This window comes from Astatotilapia calliptera, chromosome 23 (assembly GCF_900246225.1).
Source record: "Astatotilapia calliptera chromosome 23, fAstCal1.2, whole genome shotgun sequence".
NCBI classification, from domain to species: domain Eukaryota; kingdom Metazoa; phylum Chordata; class Actinopteri; order Cichliformes; family Cichlidae; genus Astatotilapia; species Astatotilapia calliptera.
Window position 1 is genome coordinate 6,150,452 of NC_039323.1, and position 22,994 is coordinate 6,173,445.

Below are 22,994 nucleotides of genomic sequence, written 5' to 3' on the forward strand. Positions count from 1 at the left end.
ACTAAACAGAGCTCCCTGAAAGGCACAGCCAATCACATTGGCCATATTTGTCACATGACGTAGGACTCCAGTAGAGAACGTAATTTAACTCTTTCTGTACCGTTAGGTGAATGAGACGCTGACAGATCGGTTTTTTTTTTCTTTCTATCGGGTTGTTTTTCTTTACTCGAAGAGATCAAATTATTGGTGGGGACAATTCAATAATCGCTCGATGTTGGTAGGGACACGTCCCTTCCGTCCATGCCAAATCTACGCCCTTGCAGTGGTGTTTAACTGATTGTGTTTGTCCTCTGTTCACTTGTAGCAGGACAGATGAAGAGAAGATATGGAGTTGATATACAATCTTCTCGGCTTGGAGTGGATAGATGGCAAAATTATTTTAATATTTTTGACTGTTTCTCTACTGTTGACAGATTTTCTGAAGAACAGAGTGCCAAAAAACTTTCCTCCTGGACCCTGGGCTCTTCCTTTCATTGGTGACCTTCATCGTATCCAATCTACCAGACTCCACCTGCAGTTAACAGAGGTATGAGTCCATTCCTAAATAAAAAGTTATTATATTATAATAAAATTAAAAAACATTTGAAATTGAAAAAAAAACCCTTCTTTCAACCATACAGATTTCACCTGCAGCTCACTGACTAATAATAAAAGCAGAAAAATAATGTGAAAGGAAACAAACATGTGAAATGAATCACTGGAGTGCAAGGAGGCATAATTTACACCGAAGTAGACAGAGTCGTTATTTAGCTAGCATGAGGCTTGAAGGAACTGTATCATGTTTAAGGATATATATATATATATATATATATATATATATATATATATATATATATATATATCTGGATGGGTGCAAACTGCATTTCGTTGCTCCGTACATGTGTATTTGCAATGACAATGAAGTTGAATTCTATTCTATTCTATATTTAGCAAACTTTTTAAATCAAATGTACACCAGTATATCCTGCATTAGAAATGAAACTGAATTAGTCCATTTAAATAAATGGAATAATTGTACATTTACGTCAATGGGCAATAATCTTTAATAGTTTTTTAGTTTCTTTCTTTGAGGTTTGGACTGTTGGTTTAACCAAAAAAAAATTATCATTATCATTTTCTTGCTTGGAAATTGTTATTTACTTTTTATCTTAGTTTTTTGTTTGTTTGTTTGTTTGTTTTTTACTAAAATTCTACTGAGAAGTGAAATGATTGAGAAATACTTTGTATTTGTATTGCATTTGGCTTCCTCCCGTGCCCATGAGGGTAAAGTGAAGGGTTCAATAAACCTAAGAGGTTCATTGAACCCTTCACTGAACTGGTATTTATTGCTCACAAGTTTAGCTATTTAACTGAATATTAACTTAACGGCCTCATTACAGGTAGGCTAACACCTGATATAGTGACATTTTCATAACTATAGGAACTTGTCTTAATGCCAAAGCTGTTCTGAATTCCCCACTCTGCTGAATGCAGAATAAGGATATTTTATTAATCTCAGAAGAAATTAACTGTGGCCTACTAGCTTACAGCAGTTCTGATATTAAGTAAAAAACAACAAAAACCTTTTCTTATATAAATTGCAAAATATGAATATATATAATATATACTACTCCTACTTTCATCTCCGTAATAATAACCGCCTTCGTCCCTCACTCACTCCACACAGTACCACCATACTTGTCAATGCTCTTGTCACATCTCGTTTAGATTACTGTAATTCTCTTCTCTATGGTCTACCTCATAAATCCCTCCATAAATTGCAGTTAGTTCAAAATACAGCTGCTTGTATTATTTCCAGAACTAGATCCACTGAACATATAACACAGCTCCATTGGCTTCCAATTCACCTCCGTGTCAATTTCAAGATCCTGCTTCTCACTTTCAAAGCGCTTCATAACCTAGCTCCTCCATATCTATCCGATCTTCTCCATACATACTCACCCCCGTACACCCCGCTCTTCTTCAGCTTCCCTTCTGTCAGTTCCACCTGCTCACCTGACTACCATTGGACTCAGAGCCTTTAGTTGTTTTGCCCCAAGACTTTGGAATGCACTTCCACTTGTTCTCCGGACCACACACTGTCTCACCACTTTTAAATCACGTCTCAAAACTCATCTATTTAGAATTGCATACACCTGATCTGTCTTAGTCCATTTTTACCTGCTCAGTTTTTATACTTGCCTTCATACGTTTATGACTGTTTATGTCGAAATTTTATTTTACCATGTTTATTATATATACATATATTTTTTAATGTTTTTTTATGGTATTGTTAACGTGTTATTGTAAGGTGACCTTGATTATTATTATCATTATTATTATTATTATTATTATTATTATTATTATTATTATTATTATTATTATTATATATAGCCTCCTCAGAATGTATCATGCTCCAAAAACAACAATATACTGTCTGTGTTCAGTTTGCAGAGAAATATGGAAACATTTTCAGCCTTCGACTCTTTGGTGGTAGGATTGTGGTCGTTCATGGCTACAAACTTGTGAAAGAAGCCCTGGTTCACCAAGGAGAAGACTTCGTGGATCGCCCAATTATACCCATATTTGAATCAATTATTGGGAATAAAGGTAGTGTTGGCATTTTCCCTCCAAAATTCCAAAAACTTGGTTGAACTGATCACATCAGGTCTAATTTAATTTTTATTTCCAAAAGGTCTTGTGTTGTCAAATGGTTATCCCTGGAAGCAACAGACGAGATTTGTTCTTCACACATTCAGGAACTTTGGTCTGGAGAATAAGACCCTGGAGTCATCCATCCAGCAGGAGTGCCAGTATCTCACAGAGGCTTTCACAGATCAGCAAGGCACAAAGAAAAAAAAACAATATAGTTACATGTTATCTATGTTTAGTATGTGTGTTTATAAAATTTAAATATAATTCACCATTGCTGACATGTTTATAAGGTTCACAGTACTAAAGCACATGGCCTAAAAAGTTTCTTTAATAATTGTCCCACTTTTCATTACCTGTAGCTCATCACCTGATTTATGCTTTAACAAGGAGTTCTAATCAGAGGCCAAACATTAAAAACAGCACCCACTCTGTTTCTCCACTTGTTGACATGCATTATATCCTGTTCATTTGATTTTAGTTTCATTGATATAGCTCCAATTCTTTGTTAAGATTCACAATTATTTGCTGAAATGTTCTGAAACACTCGGGACATTTCCCTAATCCTTTACACCAAAGTCTATTTGACACCCTTGGGTAAGAGTTGGAGGTGCATTTCACTTGCAATTTTCAAGGTCCCCTTTGTTCCCAACTATGTATTTGAATTTTAATTTAATTAATTAATTTTTTTAATTTCATGAATGTGTTTTTTCTCCTCATTTTGCAGGCAGACCCTTTAATGCTAAGAACCTGATTAATAATGCAGTCTCAAACATCATCTGCTGTTTGGTGTTCGGCAATCGATTTGAGTACACTGACAAGCAATTCCAGTATATTCTCCAGACAATGAATGACGTTGTTCGATTACATGGAAATTTGACAGTACGGGTGAGTGCATGTTATTCACACATTCATGTACTTCTAGTTACAGTCTCAGGCTTGGATGTAAATGTGTGCTTAATCAATTTTCATATCTATCTGCTGTGATGTCCACTTGGCGGTTTTTCACCACTGTGCATTACAAGTGAAATACACTCCAGAAAGGATTATTTACTGAATGTGGATCTACAACACAGCAGTATCAGATTTACCCATCGCCTGTAAAAGCCAAACAGAACCAATTCACCCATTCATTTTCTAACATTTCCTGGTTAGATACAGTAAGGGCAACAGTTTAAGCAGAGCTGCTTGTTGCTATTATAAAACCAATCACACCGTGATGATGAGTGTAAATCCTAATGAATGAAGCCTTAGCTTGACACCCCTGACTTCTAGCCTTATTAATTCATACTTCCACACAAACAGCTCAAAAATATGGAGCGCCAGGACTGCCATAATGAATTAATTAAATACACCATTAAATAATTAATTAAATGTGGCAATAATTAATTAAAATTGGAATTAATTAATTAAATAAATAGTTATGACACATGTAATTAATTAATTATTGACACATTTAATTAATTATTTATGTATTTCACATTTTAATTAATTATTGACACATTTAATTAATTAGGGGACATGGGAGAAAAAAAATTAAGACGGACTTTTGCGAGATCTCGCAAAACATTTGCAAGATCTCACAAAACTAACTCGGGATCTCTCAAAACTTTCTCGCGAAAGTTGAATTCCAACAATGGCGGCAGCTACTTAGTTGTAATATTACTCTTTCTGGGTCACAAAATACACTTTTAAGATATTTTGAGGCGTGAATGTAGTTGTGTAAATGTCAGATACCTGCTCGGTTTACAAGACATCACATATTTGCAAAAGTGCTCCGACATTTTTGGAGATCTGACACCCACTAGCTCGAAGCTAACGAGAGGTCTAGACCTACTACAGCCGGGAGGAACACCGCTTTCCCGGCACATCGTGCCTCGACCTCCCAGTCGGCTTCGAGCTGGCGGCCTCCGAAGAATACGGCTAAAACTTTTGCGAGATCTCGCAATACTTTTACGAGATCCCGAGTTTGTTTTGCGAGATCTCGCAAAAGTCCGTCTTAATTTTTTTTTCTCCCATGTCCCCTGCGGGGCTCCGTAATTATTGACACATTTAATTAATTATTTAATGATATATTTATTTATTTCATTTTGGCAGTCCTGGCGGCCATAATGAATTAATTAAATGCACCATTAAATAATTAATTAAATGTGTCAATAATTAATTAAAATTGGAATTAATTAATTAAATAAATAGTTATGACACATGTAATTAATTAATTATTGACACATTTAATTAATTATTTAATGATATATTTATTTATTTCATTTTGGCAGTCCTGGCGCCTGGCTCTCATCTTTTTTTTTTTTTTTTTGTGTCCCGTTTGGATCTATAGCCATCAGAATTGTTGTCTTGAGGCCAAGAAAGATGCCAAGCGGATTTATTTTACCAAGTGGATCATCATGGCCTTGCCATATTGGTCCATTTGATTGACCTTTATTATAATTATGAATTTATTTTATTTTCAGTTGCAAACGGGACAGACATAACTGTGGGATGGGACAGGGGGAAAGAATGAAAGAAAACCAAAGGGGAGAAGAGACGGTGAGAAGGGGGGGAAGAGAGAAAAAAAACAAAAAAAACAAAAAAAAAAACCCAGAGGAGACAGCAAACAACAAAGAGCAACATAATAATAGAAAAAAAAAGCACCATCACAATAAACTAGCTAGCCATAGATATCAATAGTTACTAAATAATAAACGATATTGTGCAACACTCAAGATAGACAATGCACAGTGTGCTTTGAGGCAGCAGCCAAGAAAGCTGTAGTCCGCGTCTGTGAATATCCATGTGTACACCTGTGTGCATACCTGTGTGGATCAGCATGCTTGCATTCCAAAGGTTTCTCCATGTAAAGATCTGCTAGGGAGTGTGGGGAGCCACAGCCCTGTCCTTTATGGTATCAAGCAGGTATGGAGGAGATCAAAATTCCAGACATCCAGAGGCCCCCAGAACACAAGAGACCAAGGAAGACCCACAGAGGGGCAGCTGCGCCACTGTCCCAGTAAGAGCTAAGAGCCTGGCTCTCATCTTGAAATAATTTTATCTGTCAGCCTCACCCATCAAACTCAGGGGGCGGGGTTAACGCTGATCGAGTCAAAACCATTGCTTTGGCCTGGTGGCCATTGTTTCTAGCACACAACAACCGGCATGTGGAAGCTAACAGAACTGAACTTTGAAAAACCCTGTTTGTTTGTCACCAAATACCGTTTTAATATTTTTTTAGCCGAGAATGTAGTGGTTTAATCTTCATGTGTCTGGTCGGTTTGTCAAGATAAAGCCTCTTTGCAAAAGTGCTTCGATGATTTCGGAGATGTCTGCCCAGTCTCACGGCAAAGCGTGGGATAGACCCGCTCGCCTCGCAAGCAATCCCACCGACAAAGCGCAGGCCCCGGTACACAGCTGTAGTAACCCCCGCTGACTTCTTTTACTGAGGTTATATTTATCGGTGTTTTATTTCCTGATGTTCTTATGTGTCCTACGCGTTTCAGTCGCCAATTCTGAATTATAACTAACATTAAAAACATGTTTAAGGAGGAGAGAGAGCAAATAAATCTGTTTAACATCTGATCTTTGGGTTTTTGTTCAGTAATCAGCGTGACCTGTGTATAAACGCTTAAAAGAGATAACGTTGGTGTTTCTGTCATGTAGTAACTGCTGGCTTTAACTGTACAAAGGTTGTTCGACACTATGAAACACATACAGACTTCATGATGTTCGGCTAATATTTTTATTGTGAATATTAATCATGAGGGTAAACGGCCCTGTACACCACGGAGCGAGGTCAGCATATCCACGATATCCTCAGCTCCATGAGTTAGCACAGAGTTTCTCAGCTGACTATCTAACTGCCAACTATTCCAGAGACGTGAAAATATACAGCATAAAGAAAAGTGTAAGAGACTCAGCAGCAGATTAGAATAACAATTATACATTTAATAAATCACCAAATGAATCCAAGAAACGAGCAAACCTGTTCCGACAATTTGAGTTTGTATTCCTTCAGCTGCAGACTCGCTGCTGCTTAAATGTTTCAAAAGGAAGATTAGATATAAACAAACGTCAAACATAGACTCTGCCTTCACATTTGATATGAGGCCAGCACGTATAGTGGCTGTGTCCTGTTTTAAGATCATACGTGTAAAATTGTTGTCTGACTTCCGTCGATCCAGCCGCTCAGAGTCCGTGGTTACCATGGTTACTGCATAAGCAGCTATAATGTTAACAGCTGGCACTGAGGAAACCTACCGGCAGCATGGGTGTTTATGTTTTTCATTGCAAAAGAACTGTCTGAATGGTTAAGTTAACTTGGATAAATTATAGTTAAGGAGTATCACAGATAACGCCCACGTGAGCTGTGTGACTGTTCACCACTACACTGAAATCAGTAGGCTATTACTGAAATACATGTGCTATATCATAAACTGTGATATAAATAGGGAGGTCCTATTAACATGTTAAGTTTTAAAGGACACCTTCCTGCCTTTAGTCTCCTTCATGAGCAGTATTAGTTTTCTTCTAACATCCAGAAGTCTGCACGATGCGTTTCATAGTTTGTAACAAGCCTTTGACAGGTAAACATAACATGACCGAAAAAGCAGAAGAAAAAAAAAAAAGAGAGAGAGAGTGTTGACATATAAAGAGAAAATGATCTCAATTATGGAGACAGGCAAATGGTTCATTTATGTCTGATGTGATTATTCCTCCCTAAATATCGTCGGTGAAGTTCGCCATGCACGTCAGATTTTCCTGCGCATTTTTATACCTCTGCCAACAGAGAGAGAGAAAAAATCACATTCTAACAGACAGCTGGTGCTTAGAATACAGTTGAATAACTATTAAAAAACAGATGATATTTAGATGATAGTTCAGTCTAACACATGTGCCAGTGAACCATTAAACGTCTGTGAAACTATGCAGTTATGAAACGTAACTTTAACCTCAGCCAAACCGATTTGCTCAGTTGTAAATAAAACAGCGAAGTAAACGTGACCCGACAGACAGAACCTGAGTGAATGAAGTCCAGCGTTTAACCACTGAGAGCTAAAACTCAGCTGAGGTTTCAAAGCTGTGTGCCGGTGATTGGACATCAGCCGCTGATGAAGCTGGTTCGCCTATAAAGTGCTCTGTAAGGAAACAAGCTCCAGCAGCTCTGCGCTCGGGGAAAACACTATATTTACTTATCTTGTGCAGAAAAATGCGCTGACATTGCTTTATATCGAGCACCGGCTGCCCAGTTAAACTGTGACTATCACCAGGTAACGTAGGCGTGTTTCTTGAATTAGCAGCAGGTGTTAAACAGCTGACAGGTGAGGAGGAGGATGCATGCAGGTAAACTGAGGGTCTGTTGAGCTGATCGCTGGTTTCGTGAGAAAAATGTCAGCTCGTTCTTTATGTTACACAAGCACAGAGACACAAGACCAGGCGGAAAGAGACGATCGTTCGGTGAAAATGAGAATCTGCGAATGCAACATGTGGAACACGGAGAGTGGAATATGTAAACAAACCGGTTAACGTAACCCCCTGGGTGCACTCTGCATGCTAATTGTTAGCAGAGCTAGTGAAATCTCTGAAAACATCTGAGCACTTTTGAAAACATGTTCTATGTTGACAACCTGACCAGACATATGGCGCGACATTCGCGGCTAAAACACTGTTAAAAGTGTAGCAGATAAAATTATTTCAAGATGAGAGCCAGGCGCCAGGACTGCCAAAATGAAAAAAATAAATATATCATTAAATAATTAATTAAATGTGTCAATAATTAATTAAATGTGTCAATAATTAATTAAAATGTGAAATACATAAATAATTAATTAAATGTGTCATAACTATTTATTTAATTAATTAATTCCAATTTTAATTAATTATTGCCACATTTAATTAAATATTTAATGCTGTATTTAATTAATTCATTGTGGCAGTCCTGGCGCTCCATACAAAAAGACTTTTTAATAAACTTCATTGAGCCTTTTTTACTTTGACACCGAGCTGTTTACAAACATTGTGGCAGTGATATGTTTCACACTAAAATGTTCGAACCATTTTAAAAATGAAGAGAGACGGACAGGTCACAAAGCTGTGTGACTTCACTCTTAACTAAATTGGCCTTTTGTTTTCTTTGTTTTGTTTTGTTTTGGTGCATGCCCAACTTGTGCCCTGTATAGAGGTGCCATCCAATAATAAACACACTTAATATGAAAACAACTACCTAATTACCTATACATACCTATACATAAACTAATTCAACTAAATAATTATCCCACCTTTAAGTTATTACATTAATATGGTGGCCCTGAGAGGCCAAACGGACTGCAACTTAAGAAAACACCAGCAATAACAAAAAGGCTGCAAAAGCAAACAAAGCACAACGGAAACAGGAAAAAGGAAAACACAAATAGGAAAAATGAAAACTGATTTCCAAAAGCACAAGAGAAGTTGATCTGGGGAGACAATAACCCGATGGACCAGTTGCAGGAACCAAAATATGCTAAGAATTGCGTTGGGAGACGCTTAAAAAAAGTTATTTTAAAAAAAGCATTTACGCTCTTATAAAGAGAGTAGACCAGAAGTCCAATAACAAAATGCCACTCGGGTTCATACTGGGAGGGCCGTTCTTGCAATGATACAGCTGCAGGTTTCAAACCTAAAATTCATGAACACACAGTAATAATGATCTTTATTATTGCTTATGTTAATACGGCCAGTCAATTAGATAATCTGGTTACTGTCTTCCTGCTCTGCAGATGTACAATACAATACCCTGGCTGATGAAGTGGCTGCCTGGATCACACCAGATGATATTTATCTTGACAAAGAAAATAGTTGAATTTGTAGAAATTAGGATCAAAGAACACCAGGAAAACTTTGACCCATCATCACCAAGAGACTACATTGACTCCTTTCTCAAAGAAATGGGAGAGGTTAGTGTTTTAATGTCTATCTCGATTTGCTTTAATAAAAAAAATTAATTCCCCTCTCGCCTCTGCAAGTAGTCTATCCTTCAAGCTCAGGTCCTCTACCAGAGGCCTGGGAGCTTAAGGGTTCTAACTCTAACTCTTCTGGACAGAGGGATCTGCTGGAGCCATTCACCTAACTTGGGAGTCACTGCACCTAGTGCTCCGATTACCACTGGAACCACTGTTACCTTCACTCTCCACCTTCTTCAGCTCTTCTCTGAGCCCCCGGTACTTCTCCAGTATTTGGTGTTCATTCTTTGAGATGTTACTGTCATTGGTACGTTTATCAGTACGTCTTCTGCTACATCTTCTCCTGCTTGTCTACAACTACTATGTCTGGTTGGTTAACCATCACCATTTTGTCTGTCTGTATCTGGAAGTCCCACAGGTTCTTAGCTCCGTCATTCTCAACCACCCTAGGGGGTGGTCTGTCCTCAGTGTCTGCAATGTTTCCTTCTGGTAGTGTGATCCCCTCCATTCTGACAGCCTTACCTCTCTGAGAGGATTTAGGTCTATGCAGAACATCAGTGGGGACAGTGCATCTCCTTGGTAGATCCTGTTGGTCTCTAGTGTTGTTCGCCACATCCCTGTTGAGTTCCTGATGAAGGCTCTTAGGGTCCTGTTGATCTTGCACTGTTACGGTGCACTCGGTGCAGTGACCCCGGAGCAAAGCAAGTGGCTCCAGCAGATACCAGGAACAACATCCAAGATCTCTGCACCTTCATGGGGGCGAGAGGGGAATTTAAAAATTTTTATTCTTTACTTTACAAAACGTTTTGATAAGATGGTTTGTATTTATATTGTGTACATAATCAAATATAACAATTTTCTCTTGTATCATTGATAGAAGGAAGATAAAGATTCTGGGTTTTATCTCGAAAATTTGATGGCTTGCACAATGGACCTGTTTGGTGCTGGAACTGAAACCACAACTACTACTTTACATTGGGGACTTTTATATATGATCCACTACCCTGATATACAAGGTGTGTCAGGGTAATATCTATCAGGGATAAATATTTGTGAGCTTAGTCAACTGTGCACAACACTTATTTTCCTGTTTTCTGTGTGTGCAGAGAAAGTCCAAGCTGAGATAGATGCTGTGGTTGGTTCATCCAGACAGCCGTCTACAAGTGACAGAGAAAACATGCCATTCACTGATGCAGTTATTCATGAAATCCAGAGAAGTGGAAATATTGCCCCACTTAACATACTTCGCGTGGCAAACAAGAACACAGCTCTGGATAAGTACTCAATCCCAAAGGTACACAATCAACCAGTAACAAATGTTTGCCAGTTAAAAAAAAACAACTCTGAGATAATCAGATGTGTCAAAGGTACATACTAATAATGGATTGCATTTATATAGCGCTTTTCTAGACACTCAAAGCACTTTACAATTCCACTATTATCCACCTTTCCCTCATCCACCTGCTGGGCTCAGTGGAAGCTCCGCCATAGCCACCACCAAACAACTGAGTTATTTTTACATTTTACACATCGGCCAGCTTCTGGCCAGTCCACAGGTTTGTAGCTTGAACCTATTCGCTGGAACGTTGAGGACAATATAATTACACAGCAAGCAAGACACGAAGTAGGCAAAGTTCTTCTTGTTACTCATGCATGAGGGAGACCTGCATGGAGCCAAGTGTCGTTCCACCACTTGACCTCCGTCAGACTCTCAGCCAGGTTCCCCATAGCACTCCTTTTATTGTGGTTACATGAATATGCATAGGGTCATTAACATATAACATCTTACATAGGTATACATGTGAACAAAGAATTGTGTGTGTGTGTGTGTGTGTGTGTGTGTGTGTGTGTGTGTGTGTGTGTGTGTGTGTGTGTGAGGTCAAGATGTGACCCTGTGAAGACTCCCCAAAGCTGGTGCCAGGAGTCTAGCGGGTCCATCTGAACAAAAGGCTCTTATACTTAAAGAGATGTACGTGTGTTTGCTATACCATATATCAACAAAGAGAAGATAGGACCTCTCTTATGTTCCTAGGATGTGGGTGTGCATTCACACCAAGCCTTTGTAGCCTGCTAAAGATCACACATCCTATCACTACACAATTGATTATACACCTCTAAGTGTATATGGTTAAATATTTCTAAGCATAAATGACAATCAACAATACAAAACCTAACATCCACCACCTTTCGTTGTTTATACTGTTACAAAAAAACCGAATCAACAAACACACACAAAAAAGCCCATAAAAACAAAAACTCCCCATTGGCCCACCGGGCAGATGCCTGCTATGCATGATCTGATGGCCAGTCCAGCTATGGCTCCAGGAGGTTTTTAGCGTACATGATGTGATCAGCTGACCTGCTCTTCTCTGTAGATTTACATAATTACACAACAAGTGTAGATGTGTTTTTTCATCTATCCTGGCAGATGTCTATCCCCCTACACTTTATACAGAGTTGCTATAAAGTTTAAATTCAGTGAAGTAATCTAAGCATGATCATCTAAAATGCAAAGTCGCTGCTACACTTGATGTAACCTAAATCAGACCAGGAGCACCACAGCTACTGTGCACCAGTCCAACACAGTGCTTTACTGTAAATTCAGCCCTGTAATGCAAACTAACCTGTTTATCCTGGAAAAAAACTACCCAGTATTTCCATGCAACATTTGAATAGCACAAAGTTAATATAGGTTAGTTTGTTTTGCAGGACATTTTACGACAATGAAAATACATAACTTATCAAAACACATCATACACAGTTCAGAATCAGAATCAGAATCGTGTTTATTGGCCAAGTGTATGTGCAGACACATACAGGGAATTTGGTTCCGGTAGATGGTGGCTCTCAAGCACAGTAATGTAAATCACACACACACACACACACACACACACACACACACACACACACACACACACACACACACACACACACACACACACACACGTGTCTATATATACACATTACACATACATACACAAAGCTGTGTAAACCAACTATAAATAACGAATCTAAACTTATATACATAAAATACAGAAATGAATGAGGTGGAATGAATACTACAAAATGTACATAAGGTGCAGCTGCAGTCTGGCAGTGGGAGCAGTGTGACAGGTCAACTGTTAAGAAGGGAGATGGCGAGGGGAAAGAAACTGTTCCTGTGTCGGGTGGTCCTGGTCTGCAGGCTTCTGTACCGTCTGCCAGAGGGCAGCAGATCAAAAAGTCTGTGTCCAGGGTGTGAGGGGTCTGTGATGATTTTCCCTGCCCGTTTCCTGGTTCTTGAGAGGTACAGATCCTGGATGGAGGGCAGGGGGGTGCCGATGATCCTTTCTGCTGCCTGTACAGTCCGCTGCAGTCTGCTCCTGTCCTGTTTAGTGGCTGCTCCATACCAGACTGTGATGGAGGAGCACAGGACAGACTCAATGACCGCAGTGTAGAACTGGATCAGCAGCTCCTGTGGAAGACTGTACTTCCCCAGTTGTCTCAGGAAGTACATCCTCTGCTGGGTCTTTTTGAGGATGGAGTTGATGTTGGTCTCCCACTTCAGGTCCTGGAAGATGGTTGTACCCAGGAACTTGAAGGTCTTCACAGTTGACACAGGGCTGTCTGGTATGGTGAGGGGGAGCAGAGTTGAGGGATGTCTCCTGAAGTCCACTGTCATCTCTACAGTCTTAAGAGTGTTCAGCTCCAGATTGTGCTGACTGCACCAGAGTACCAGCCGCTCAACTTCCTGCCGGTATGCAGACTCATCACCATCTTGAATGAGGCCAATGACAGTGGTGTCATCTGCAAACTTTAGGAGTTTGACAGCCGAGTTCTTGGAGGTGCAGTCGTTAGTGTAGAGGGAGAACAGTAGTGGTGAGAGGACACATCCTTGAGGGGCACCAATACTGAGGGACCAGGTTTCAGAGGTGATCTCCCCCAGCCTCACTTGTTGCTTTCTGTCTGTCAGGAAGCTGGTGATCCACTGACAGGTAGCTGGTGACACACTGAGCTGGGAGAGTTTGGAGGAAAGAAGTTCAGGCACAATGGTGTTAAAAGCCGAACTAAAGTCCACAAACAGGACCCTGGCATAAGTTCCTGGGCGGTCAAGATGTTGTAGGATGTAATGCAGCCCCATGTTCACTGCATCATCCACCGACCTGTTTGCCCGGTAGGCAAACTGCATAGGGTCCAGCTGGTGGCCTGTAATGTCTTTCAGATGGGCTAACACCAGTCGTTCGAAGGATTTCATGACCACAGACGTTAAGGCAACAGGTCTGTAGTCATTCAGTCCTGTGATGGTGGGTTTCTTGGGAACAGGGATGATGGTGGAGCGTTTGAAGCAGGAGGGAACTTCACACAGCTCCAGGGATCTGTTGAAGATGCGAGTAAAGATGGGAGCCAGCTGTTCAGCACAGGTTTTGAGGCAGGAGGGTGAGACGCTGTCTGGTCCGGGGGCTTTCCTGGGCTTCTGTTTCTGGAATAGTCGGCTCACATCCTGAGTGTGTATTCTGAGTTTCAGGGAGGAGGAAAGAGGGTTGAGAGGTGTGGTGGAGGTCGTTGAGTCTGGATTGGAGAGGGCGGTGGTGGTCGTTGAGTCTGGATTGGGGAGGGTGGGGGTGGTCGTTGAGTCTTGATTGGGGAGGGTGGGGGTGGTCGTTGAGGCTGGATTGGGGAGGGGGAGGGTGAAGGGGGGAGAGGTGGAAGGTGTGTTGGGGTCAATATCTGAAGCAATGTCCCTGGGGAGGGGAGTGTGGGGCATGGGAGTCTGTCCGTCTCAAACCTGCAATAGAAAGTGTTTAACTCGTTGGCCAGGTCTTTGTTTGCTTCAATAGTGGGTGGGGGGCGTCTGTAGCTGGTGATTTCCTGCAGGCCCCTCCACACTGACGCAGGGTCGTTGGCTGAGAGCCGTTCTTCCAGCTTCTGGGAGTAGATGCTTTTAGCTGCTTTGATCTCCTTGGTCAGTGTGTTCCTGGCTTGCTTGTACAGGGCCCTGTCACCACTTCTGTAGGCGTCCTCCTTGGCCTTACAAAGATGTTGGAGTTAAGGAGTGAGTTTATTGTTGTTGTATGTGCAAAAGGTCTTTGTTGGCACACACACGTCTTCACAGAAACTGATGCATGATGTCACAGGGTCCGTGAGCTCATCTAGGTTCTCAGATGCAGCTTCAAAAACAGTCCAATCAGTGGAGTCAAAACAGTCCTGCAGTTCCTGCTTTGCTGCGTTAGTCCACTTCTTCACAGTTTTGACTACAGGCTTGGCACGTTTGAGTTTTTACCTATAAACTGGAATAAGATGGACCATGCAGTGATCAGAGTGTCCCAAAGCTGCCCGGGGCACAGAGCGATAGGCATCTTTTAGAGTGGTGTAGCAGTGATCCAGTATGATGTTGTCCCTGGTGGGGCAGTCTATATGCTGTCTGTATTTAGGGAGTTCGTAGGTTAGGTTTGCTCTGTTCCAACATGTGGTTAAAATAATGACATTGCATGTAAGCTTTAAATTTTTTGTTTAAGAGTCACTGTGCAGTCTTCAGCTTTAAATCTAACCTCTATTCTTCCTCTCCTGTCGAGTTTGTCTTCCCAAATCTTTATCTCCCAGTGAAGTTAGCTCTCATTCTCTTCTCTCCCTGTGAAATCCATCAACTTGACCTTTAGCTATGAACGCACTGTGCGACAAAGTGCACACAAACAGCTTGTGTGTTTTCTGATGTTTGCTGAACTAATAGAAACTGTCTGTGAAGGTTTTTTCTCATCCGAGGTGAAACGTCTTCCAGGAAACTTAAAGAAGTCCAGACACTTTTCTTTTCAGGCTACTTAGACTGATAGAAACATTGATTTTTAAATTGCATGCCACTTAAAAAACACTCGCTTCATGCATCCTCCTTATCTGTAGCACTAGCTAGATGCTGAAGTACCGCCAACACAACATACGGATACCTGCCTTATTAAAGTTCCGGCCAACTTTAACCCCTGAGTATAAACGTTATAAATGATAACACTGAACGTAAAGTAATGAGCATTTTCTGAACACGTAAGGAGTAGAAAGTACAGATATTTGTTTAAAAATGTAGGGAGTAAAGTACAAAGTTGTCAGAAGAATAAATTTTCAAATACAGATACCTGAAAACTGGACCAGGTGACCCTGAATCCTCCCTTAGTTATGTTGCAATAGACGTAGGCATGGGGGATTCCCATGATGCATTGAGTTTTTCCTTTCCAGTCTCTTTTCTCACTCACTATGTGTTAATAGACCTCTCTGCATTGAATCAAACATGTTATTAACCTCTGTCTCTCTTCCACAGCATGTCTTTATCCTGTTTTCCTTCTCTTACCCCAACCAGTCGCAGCAGATGGCCCCGCCCCTCCCTGAGCCTGGTTCTGCCGCAGGTTTATTCCTGTTAAAAGGGAGTTTTTCCTTCCCACTGTCGCCAAAGTGCTTGCTCATAGGGGGTCATATGATTGTTGGGTTTTCTCTGTATCTATTATTGTACGATCTACTGTTCAATAAAACGCGGCTTGAGGCGACCGTTGTTGTGATTTAGCGCTATATAAATAAAATAGAATAGGATAGAATAGAATAGAATACAATTGAAAATTCTAGTTACAGTAATAAAGTTACTTTGTTACTTCCCACCTCTGGAAACAGAGCAAAGAACAGTTAAAACTCAAATATTCAGATACTCAAATACCAAGTGTTGATGCTAAAGAACTGTAGCCAATGGGAAGTTCAAATCCTGCAATTTGAACAAATGGTATTTTTCAGGGCACCAAGATCTTGGCTCCATTGCACTCTGTTCTACATGATGAGTCTATGTGGGAAACTCCACATTCCTTCAACCCTCAACACTTTCTGGACCAGGATGGAAAATTTAGGAAGAGGGAGGCCTTCATTCCCTTTTCTGCAGGTTAGTCATCAGTTGCAATCCTTTAAAACTCTGGTAAATGCTGTTTTAGGCAGAAGTTAAAAAAATGCTACATGTTGCTGCTTATGGTCAACTTTTTGTATATGTAATATTTTATTTTGATTATTTGTAGCATAATCATATTTACACTACTCAATACAGTGATAAAGTGGTGAAGTAGATACAGATTAGCAGATACTCTGCTGCTTGTTCCTTGCATTAAATTGTGTGCTTTTAAATGTTCTTGTGCTTTATTTGTTGATCTAAATGAATACATAGCTGTTATAAGCTGTGATTAGCGTGGAAACCCAGTAAATTATGTATTTCAAACATGTAGTCTTGTGTATTCTCAGGTAAACGTGTGTGTCTTGGGGAGCAGCTGGCCAGGATGGAGTTATTCCTGTTTTTCACCTCCCTGCTGCAGAGGTTTTCATTGTCTGCACCTGCTGGAGAGAAACTCAGTCTGGACTTCATTTTGGGTTTCACACGCGGTCCCAAACCTTATCGTCTGTGTGCTGTGCCACGTTAGAGCACGAGTTATCCTCAGCTGAGCATGTCTGTTTCTCTGTGCTCTCAATGACTGTCTTCTGCTATTGTTTTTGATGCAATGCATAAAGAATATCTGCTTTACTGTTCTCTCTGTCTATCTCTAGCGCTCTAGTGTAAGTAATTAATAAGTAATATATATTTTAAATTGAAATTGAACGTATTTTAATTTTGCACGATTTTTCTGAATAAATATGGACTCACAAATAAAATAATCCTGATGCAATAAAATCCACAGACCATTACAACCTCTCAAGGGAATCACCAAAACGTCGTACTTATGATATTTTCTCTGCACATTGGATTTGTTGAACCTGTAAATAATTTATTTAGAGATTATTACACATATAAAATACTTTTTTAAAATGATCACTTACCAAAAGAATGAAAATCTGAAAATAATAGCAGAAAACCAGCAAATCTTCACACAAGTCCATCTTTGAGATGATGGACTTTTGAAATTCTCTTCTTTTAGTGGACTTCTTCTTAATTTTTTTAATGGTTCTCTGTGAGAGAAGTTAAACAGGTGAGATGCCTTCCTCACCTGCATAACTAGTGGTCAGTGCACCATATTGTCCTTCCTTGTCTATGGAGATTCAGTACAGCATCTTGTAACTATTTTTTCTTACTGATACTTTGTTTATGCTTTTGTTGTTGAATCTCACGTGTAAAGGAGATTTCAATCTCAATAAATTACTTCATAAAAATACCCATTTGCTATTAGAAAAGGATACTTTTTTTAAACGAACTGCCTTTGCATTCAGTTATGTGAAAAAGATACTGGGACCTGGTATGTCAACAGCACCGCCTACAACTGCAAAGCTCTCCAGCGAGTAGTGCGGTGCTCTGAACGGATAATTGGAGGTGAGCTTCCCTCCGTCCAAGACATCTACAGGAAGCGGTGCCTGAGGAAAGCGGGGAGGATCATCAAGGACTCCAGTCACCCCAGCCATAAACTGTTCAGACTGCTTCCATCAGGAAGGAGGTTCTGCAGCATCCGGTCCCGTACCAGCAGACTGAGAGACAGCTTCTTCCATCAGGCCATCAGACTGCTGAACACTTCATAGACACCTCAGCTTCACTACTGGAACTTAAACATTATGCACTACACACTGTACAGTAATGCCACTGTTTTGCACATGTCTCAACTCTGTATATTTTTATATATTTTATTTTTTACTATTTAATTTGTAAAAATGTGTATACACACACACACATACACACACACACGTAGAAAAACATTTAGTATACACATCCAGAAATGCATACACTATTATATATTGTACATATATTTATTAGTTTCAGGTTGGCAATTCTCGTATTTTGCTCGTTTGTGTTGTTGTGTTTTGCACATCTCTGTTGCTTGTGGGGCTCGCACACAAGAATTTCACTCGCATGTGCTGTGCCAGTGTGCCTGCACATGTGATGTGACAATAAAAGTGATTTGATTTGATTTGAAAAGAAACGATTCACAGGACACTGCAGTACTTTAAAAAACAAAAACTATCTTTAGCAACAGTAACTTTAAATATTTTCATTCTGTATGACTTGTCTCTCACATAGTTGTAGAGAAATGTTGGCCCACTTTTAATAACTCTTTGTCATCTTCCATCCCAGACAGTAAGCAGACAGAAGCAAATCATCATGTCCCACTAGCTACAAGTGCTATGTTGATAATATAATAGAATAGCATAGCATAGAATAGAATAGATCTATGTACAATGAGATTGAAAGAAACTTCTGCCCAGTGGAAACATGTAAAGAACAAAAAGGAAAAGGTAAAAGTGCACAGTTCTCCGGTGCTAAGTACATACTCAAGAATAAATATGGATTTTATATATACAGTAATATATAACATTGCACATGTTACATATTGCAAAGTGATTAGGATTATGACTGGATTCAACTTTATTGTCATTACACAGCTATGAATACAGGGTAACGAAATACAGTTTGCATCTAATAAGAAGTACAAGAATAGTAAGTGCAATAAGAGCAGATTACATACAGATATGTTAAGCAAATATACAGATGTACTACAGGCAGATGTACGGATATACTAATATATACAGATAAGGGTACTACAGTGGCTTGCAAAAGTATTCACCCCCCTTGAACTTTTCCACATTTTGTCACATTACAGCCACAAACATGAATCAATTTTATTGGAATTCCACGTGAAAGACCAATAGAAAGTGGTGGACACCTTATCCCTGACCTGTCTGGTGTGTTCTCTGGACTTCATGGTGTTGTTTCTCCCAATATTCTCTTAGACAACCTCTGAGGCCGTCACAGAGCAGCTGTATTTGTACTGACATTAGATTACACACAGGTGCACTCTGTTTAGTCATTAGCACTCATCAGGCAATGTCTACGGGCAACTGACTGCGCTCAGACCAAAGGGGGCTGAAAAATTACCCAAACAAAAATGTTTGGAATCATATATGATTTTTGTTCTACTTCTCACGTGTACAACACTTTGTATTGGTCTTTCACGTGGAATTCCAGTAAAAATGATTCATGTTTGTGGCTGTAATGTGACAAAATGTGGAAAAGTTCAAGGGGGCCGAATACTTTTGCACGCCACTGTATAAAGGGTGGAATGGTTATGAACAGATTATGTACGGAGAGACGAAGTATACAGAAGCACAATACAATAACATGAGACAAAACCTTCAAAGTAAAAAAAGAAATCCACAGACTAAACCTAGAGGCACAATGCTAACACGGAACAGTGGGAACACAGAACCAAAACCTAAGAACTAACTAAGACACATCAAGAAATCAAAGAGTAATAATACCAAAAAGGAAAAGACTGCGTCGCCGACCCAAGACCGTGACAAAAGAAATAACTGGGAACAACCATATTACAATCCTCTGTAATGCACATTGAACCTTTAGGGCCTTCTAAATCTAACTAATGCAAATAAATCACACTGAGGTTTCTTTACACTGAGAGATTTCTTTGTGTTAAAGTTTGCACTTTGCTCACGGTTCAGCATGAGGTGGGACTGCAGCGCTATCAGTGATTCAGGTTACAAGTTAACCTGTGACCTGTTCTCAGGATGTATCTAGTCAGAGATAGATCATTAGTCATAGTTGTTCTGTGTATATGTTCCTATTAAGTGGATTTAAGATTTATGTCAAGTTTAAAGCTAAGGCATTTGGAGGATTTATTTAATGGTTCCACAATATGACTTACCCCAGACAGGCTGTTGTCACAGAAGAGCAAACATGTCCTCTTGTGTTCAAAGTTGACCATGAAAAGTTGAACCTTGACATACCTGGACATGTCTGCTGTTCACTTGTAGCAGGAGAGTTGAATAGAAGATATGGAGTCGATACAATCTTCTCTGCTTGGAGTGGATAGATGGCAGGAGTATTTTAATATTTTTGACTGTTTTTCTACTGTTGACAGATATTCTGAAGAACAGAGTGCCAAAAAACTTTCCTCCTGGACCCTGGGCTCTTCCTTTCATTGGTGACCTTCATCGTATCCAGTCTACCAGACTTCACGTGCAGTTGACAGAAGTATGAGTCCTTACCAAAATAAAAAATAAAGGTATTACATTTGAGGTTTCAAAAACCTTCATTCAACCAGACAGATTTCACCTGCAGCTGACTGACTAGTAATAAAACAAGAAAACTAATGTGAAAGGAAACAAACATGTGAAATGAATCACTGGAGTGCAAGGAGGCATAATTTACACTGGAGTAGACAGAGTTGTTATTTAGCTTGCATGAGGCTTGAAGCAACTATATAATGATTAAGGCTTTATTTAGCAAACTTTTACTGGCTTGTGCAAGCCCTACATACAGGGTTAATAACAAGTAAAAATATTAATTTATAAAATGGAATCGTCAACCTAGAAAAACAAATCTAGCACAATTCATAAATTAAATGGGCCCTAAAATATACTGCATTAGAATTGTAATATTTTAGTTTATAGACATAAAATTAGTTAATCTGTAACATTTTAATCAATTACATTCAGCAATGCACTAATTCCAATTTCTCAAAAGTTAATTTTTGAAATATTTGTGTAATGGGTTCTGTGATAGTAATTTGGGTTCTTCTTTTGAAGTTTGGACTGTTTGCTTAACCAAATACGCGTTATATGTATAATGTACTTGTACGTGCTTGTAAATAGTTATTTATTTTTCTTTCTATTCAAATATTTTTAACAAGTGAAATTATCACGACAAAAAGGTTAATTATTTTTAGTCGCATTCCTATGTGTATATTTGGCTTCAATCAACCTAACAGGTTGTAGCCTACTATGACTAAATTTTAGCAGTGCTGATATTTAGTAAACAAAAAACAGCAACAAGTATTGATTGTAGAAATGATAAATATAAATAGCCTCCTCAGAATGTATCTTGTTCCAAAAACAACAATATGCCGTCTGTGTTCAGTTTGCAGAGAAATATGGAAACATTTTCAGCCATTTTCAGGAGAGAAACTCAGTCTGGACTTCATTTTGGGAGCCACACGCAGTCCCAAACCTTATCGTCTGTGTGCTGTGCCACGTTAGAGCATGAGTTATCCTAAACTGAGCATGTCTGTTTCTCTGCTCTCTCAATGACTGTCTTCTGCTATTATTTTCCGTTGTTTTTAAGTCAACTCCAGTGAAAACATTTCTTGAAAAAGGCAAAGCCCTGTGGCTGTTTGGGAACTAAGGATGCTGGTATTTTACAGAATAAAAAAAACAGAACATCCACCAGCTAGCAATATTCACACATGGCTTGGAAAGTAACGATAAAAAGATCTCTACCAAATTTACTTTTTTCATATATTCCACCTCTAAGTTTCAGGATGGCTGCTAGGTTTTGTGTAACAAGCATAGGAACAAATGAAGTGTGGACATAAGCTCCTCAGTGCAGGCTCCAACCATGTTACATAAGACTGAGGACATCTTGGGAATTCCAATGTAAATAACAAGTCAGGAGGTTGAGCTCTTCCAGCTGGTTACTATGGAGCTGATTGTAAATTGAAGCTTCAAACTTCAAAATGTATTTAGCTCCAAACTTCTTAAAAGTCTGCTTTGATATTGCTTTTCAAGTCACAGATATTTGCAGAGTTTTTAATGTAAATCTAAATGTAACATAAACATGTTAAGTATATGTGCCAGTTCTAAATATTATTGGTTAAATCTAAATGTTATGGGAAACAAATTTGCAGTATTAACAACCCATTCATTCCCATTTGAGTGTTTCAATACAGCTGGATGATGCAAAAGACTAAAGTACACAAATAGCAATTTGGGGGGCGCTAGCCAAGAAGTTTGCTCAACTGTCGGCCTCAATGTAATAGCAGGAATACACAAACCTGCAAACAAATTGTTGTATAGAGATTAATTATTGGGCAGCATTTAATGACTGACAAACGACTCTGTTACTTTAACTTCCCCTTGTTCAGTTCAACTTGCTTTCCCCCTTTTTTTTAAATACATTTTAAACAATTAATCACTATTCTCTTAAGTCAGTGTATAAAAGCGATCCATTTGAATAAAAGGCACACCGATATCTTTGTTAACTGTATCATTTTAAATAATTTTTCTTTAAAGTTCTCCTCATTATTCTTCCCACATTCCAAACCAAATTAGGAGTCGGGTTTCAAGATAAGGTGCCAGTGCCTTTAACCTACTGGGCGGTTTAAACGTTTCACACACTGAGTGTGTTGTTTTCTTTGGCTCTGAATATGTTATGTAATTATGGCAAGAACCCAAAGGTCCCCAGAAGAAGAATACCAACTACTGTAAACCATACAGGCCAGTAGAGGTCTGAAATATACTGCTCAAAAACTGATCGTGCTTAAATCACAAATGAGATCTTTGTGAATGAAATATTTAATAAATATATTACGTAATTTTTTGAGAAAAAAAAACAAAGTAGACAGTCAGTGAAAAACAAAGCCATAAGCTTTCTAAATTTAACTAAAAGGTAAAAGTTTTATTTCTCGGGTGTTTTCTTAATTAATAAATGTACGAAAACAATAATCCTAC

General features: G+C 39.2%; 1 protein-coding gene across 1 annotated transcript; it reads left to right on the forward strand.

Moving 5' to 3' along the window:
- Positions 1-172: 172 nt before the first annotated feature.
- Positions 173-17,698, forward strand: LOC113016254 (cytochrome P450 2J2-like). Its single transcript, XM_026158956.1, has 9 exons — positions 173-526; positions 2,427-2,589; positions 2,675-2,824; positions 3,359-3,519; positions 9,378-9,554; positions 10,438-10,576; positions 10,667-10,854; positions 16,305-16,446; positions 16,797-17,698. Exons 1-9 carry the CDS (start codon positions 326-328, stop codon positions 16,970-16,972), a joined length of 1,497 nt encoding a protein of 498 aa, XP_026014741.1. The 5' UTR covers positions 173-325; the 3' UTR covers positions 16,973-17,698.
- The last annotated feature ends 5,296 nt before the right edge of the window (positions 17,699-22,994 follow it).

Excerpts from the sequence above, each read along its gene's own strand:
- LOC113016254 (XM_026158956.1), top strand. The coding sequence starts at position 326 with ATGGAGTTGATATACAATCTTCTCGGCTTGGAGTGGATAGATGGCAAA. Across the intron at positions 527-2,426 it reads TCCACCTGCAGTTAACAGAG|TTTGCAGAGAAATATGGAAA; the intron begins GTATGAGTCCAT and ends GTCTGTGTTCAG. Across the intron at positions 3,520-9,377 it reads ATGGAAATTTGACAGTACGG|ATGTACAATACAATACCCTG; the intron begins GTGAGTGCATGT and ends CCTGCTCTGCAG.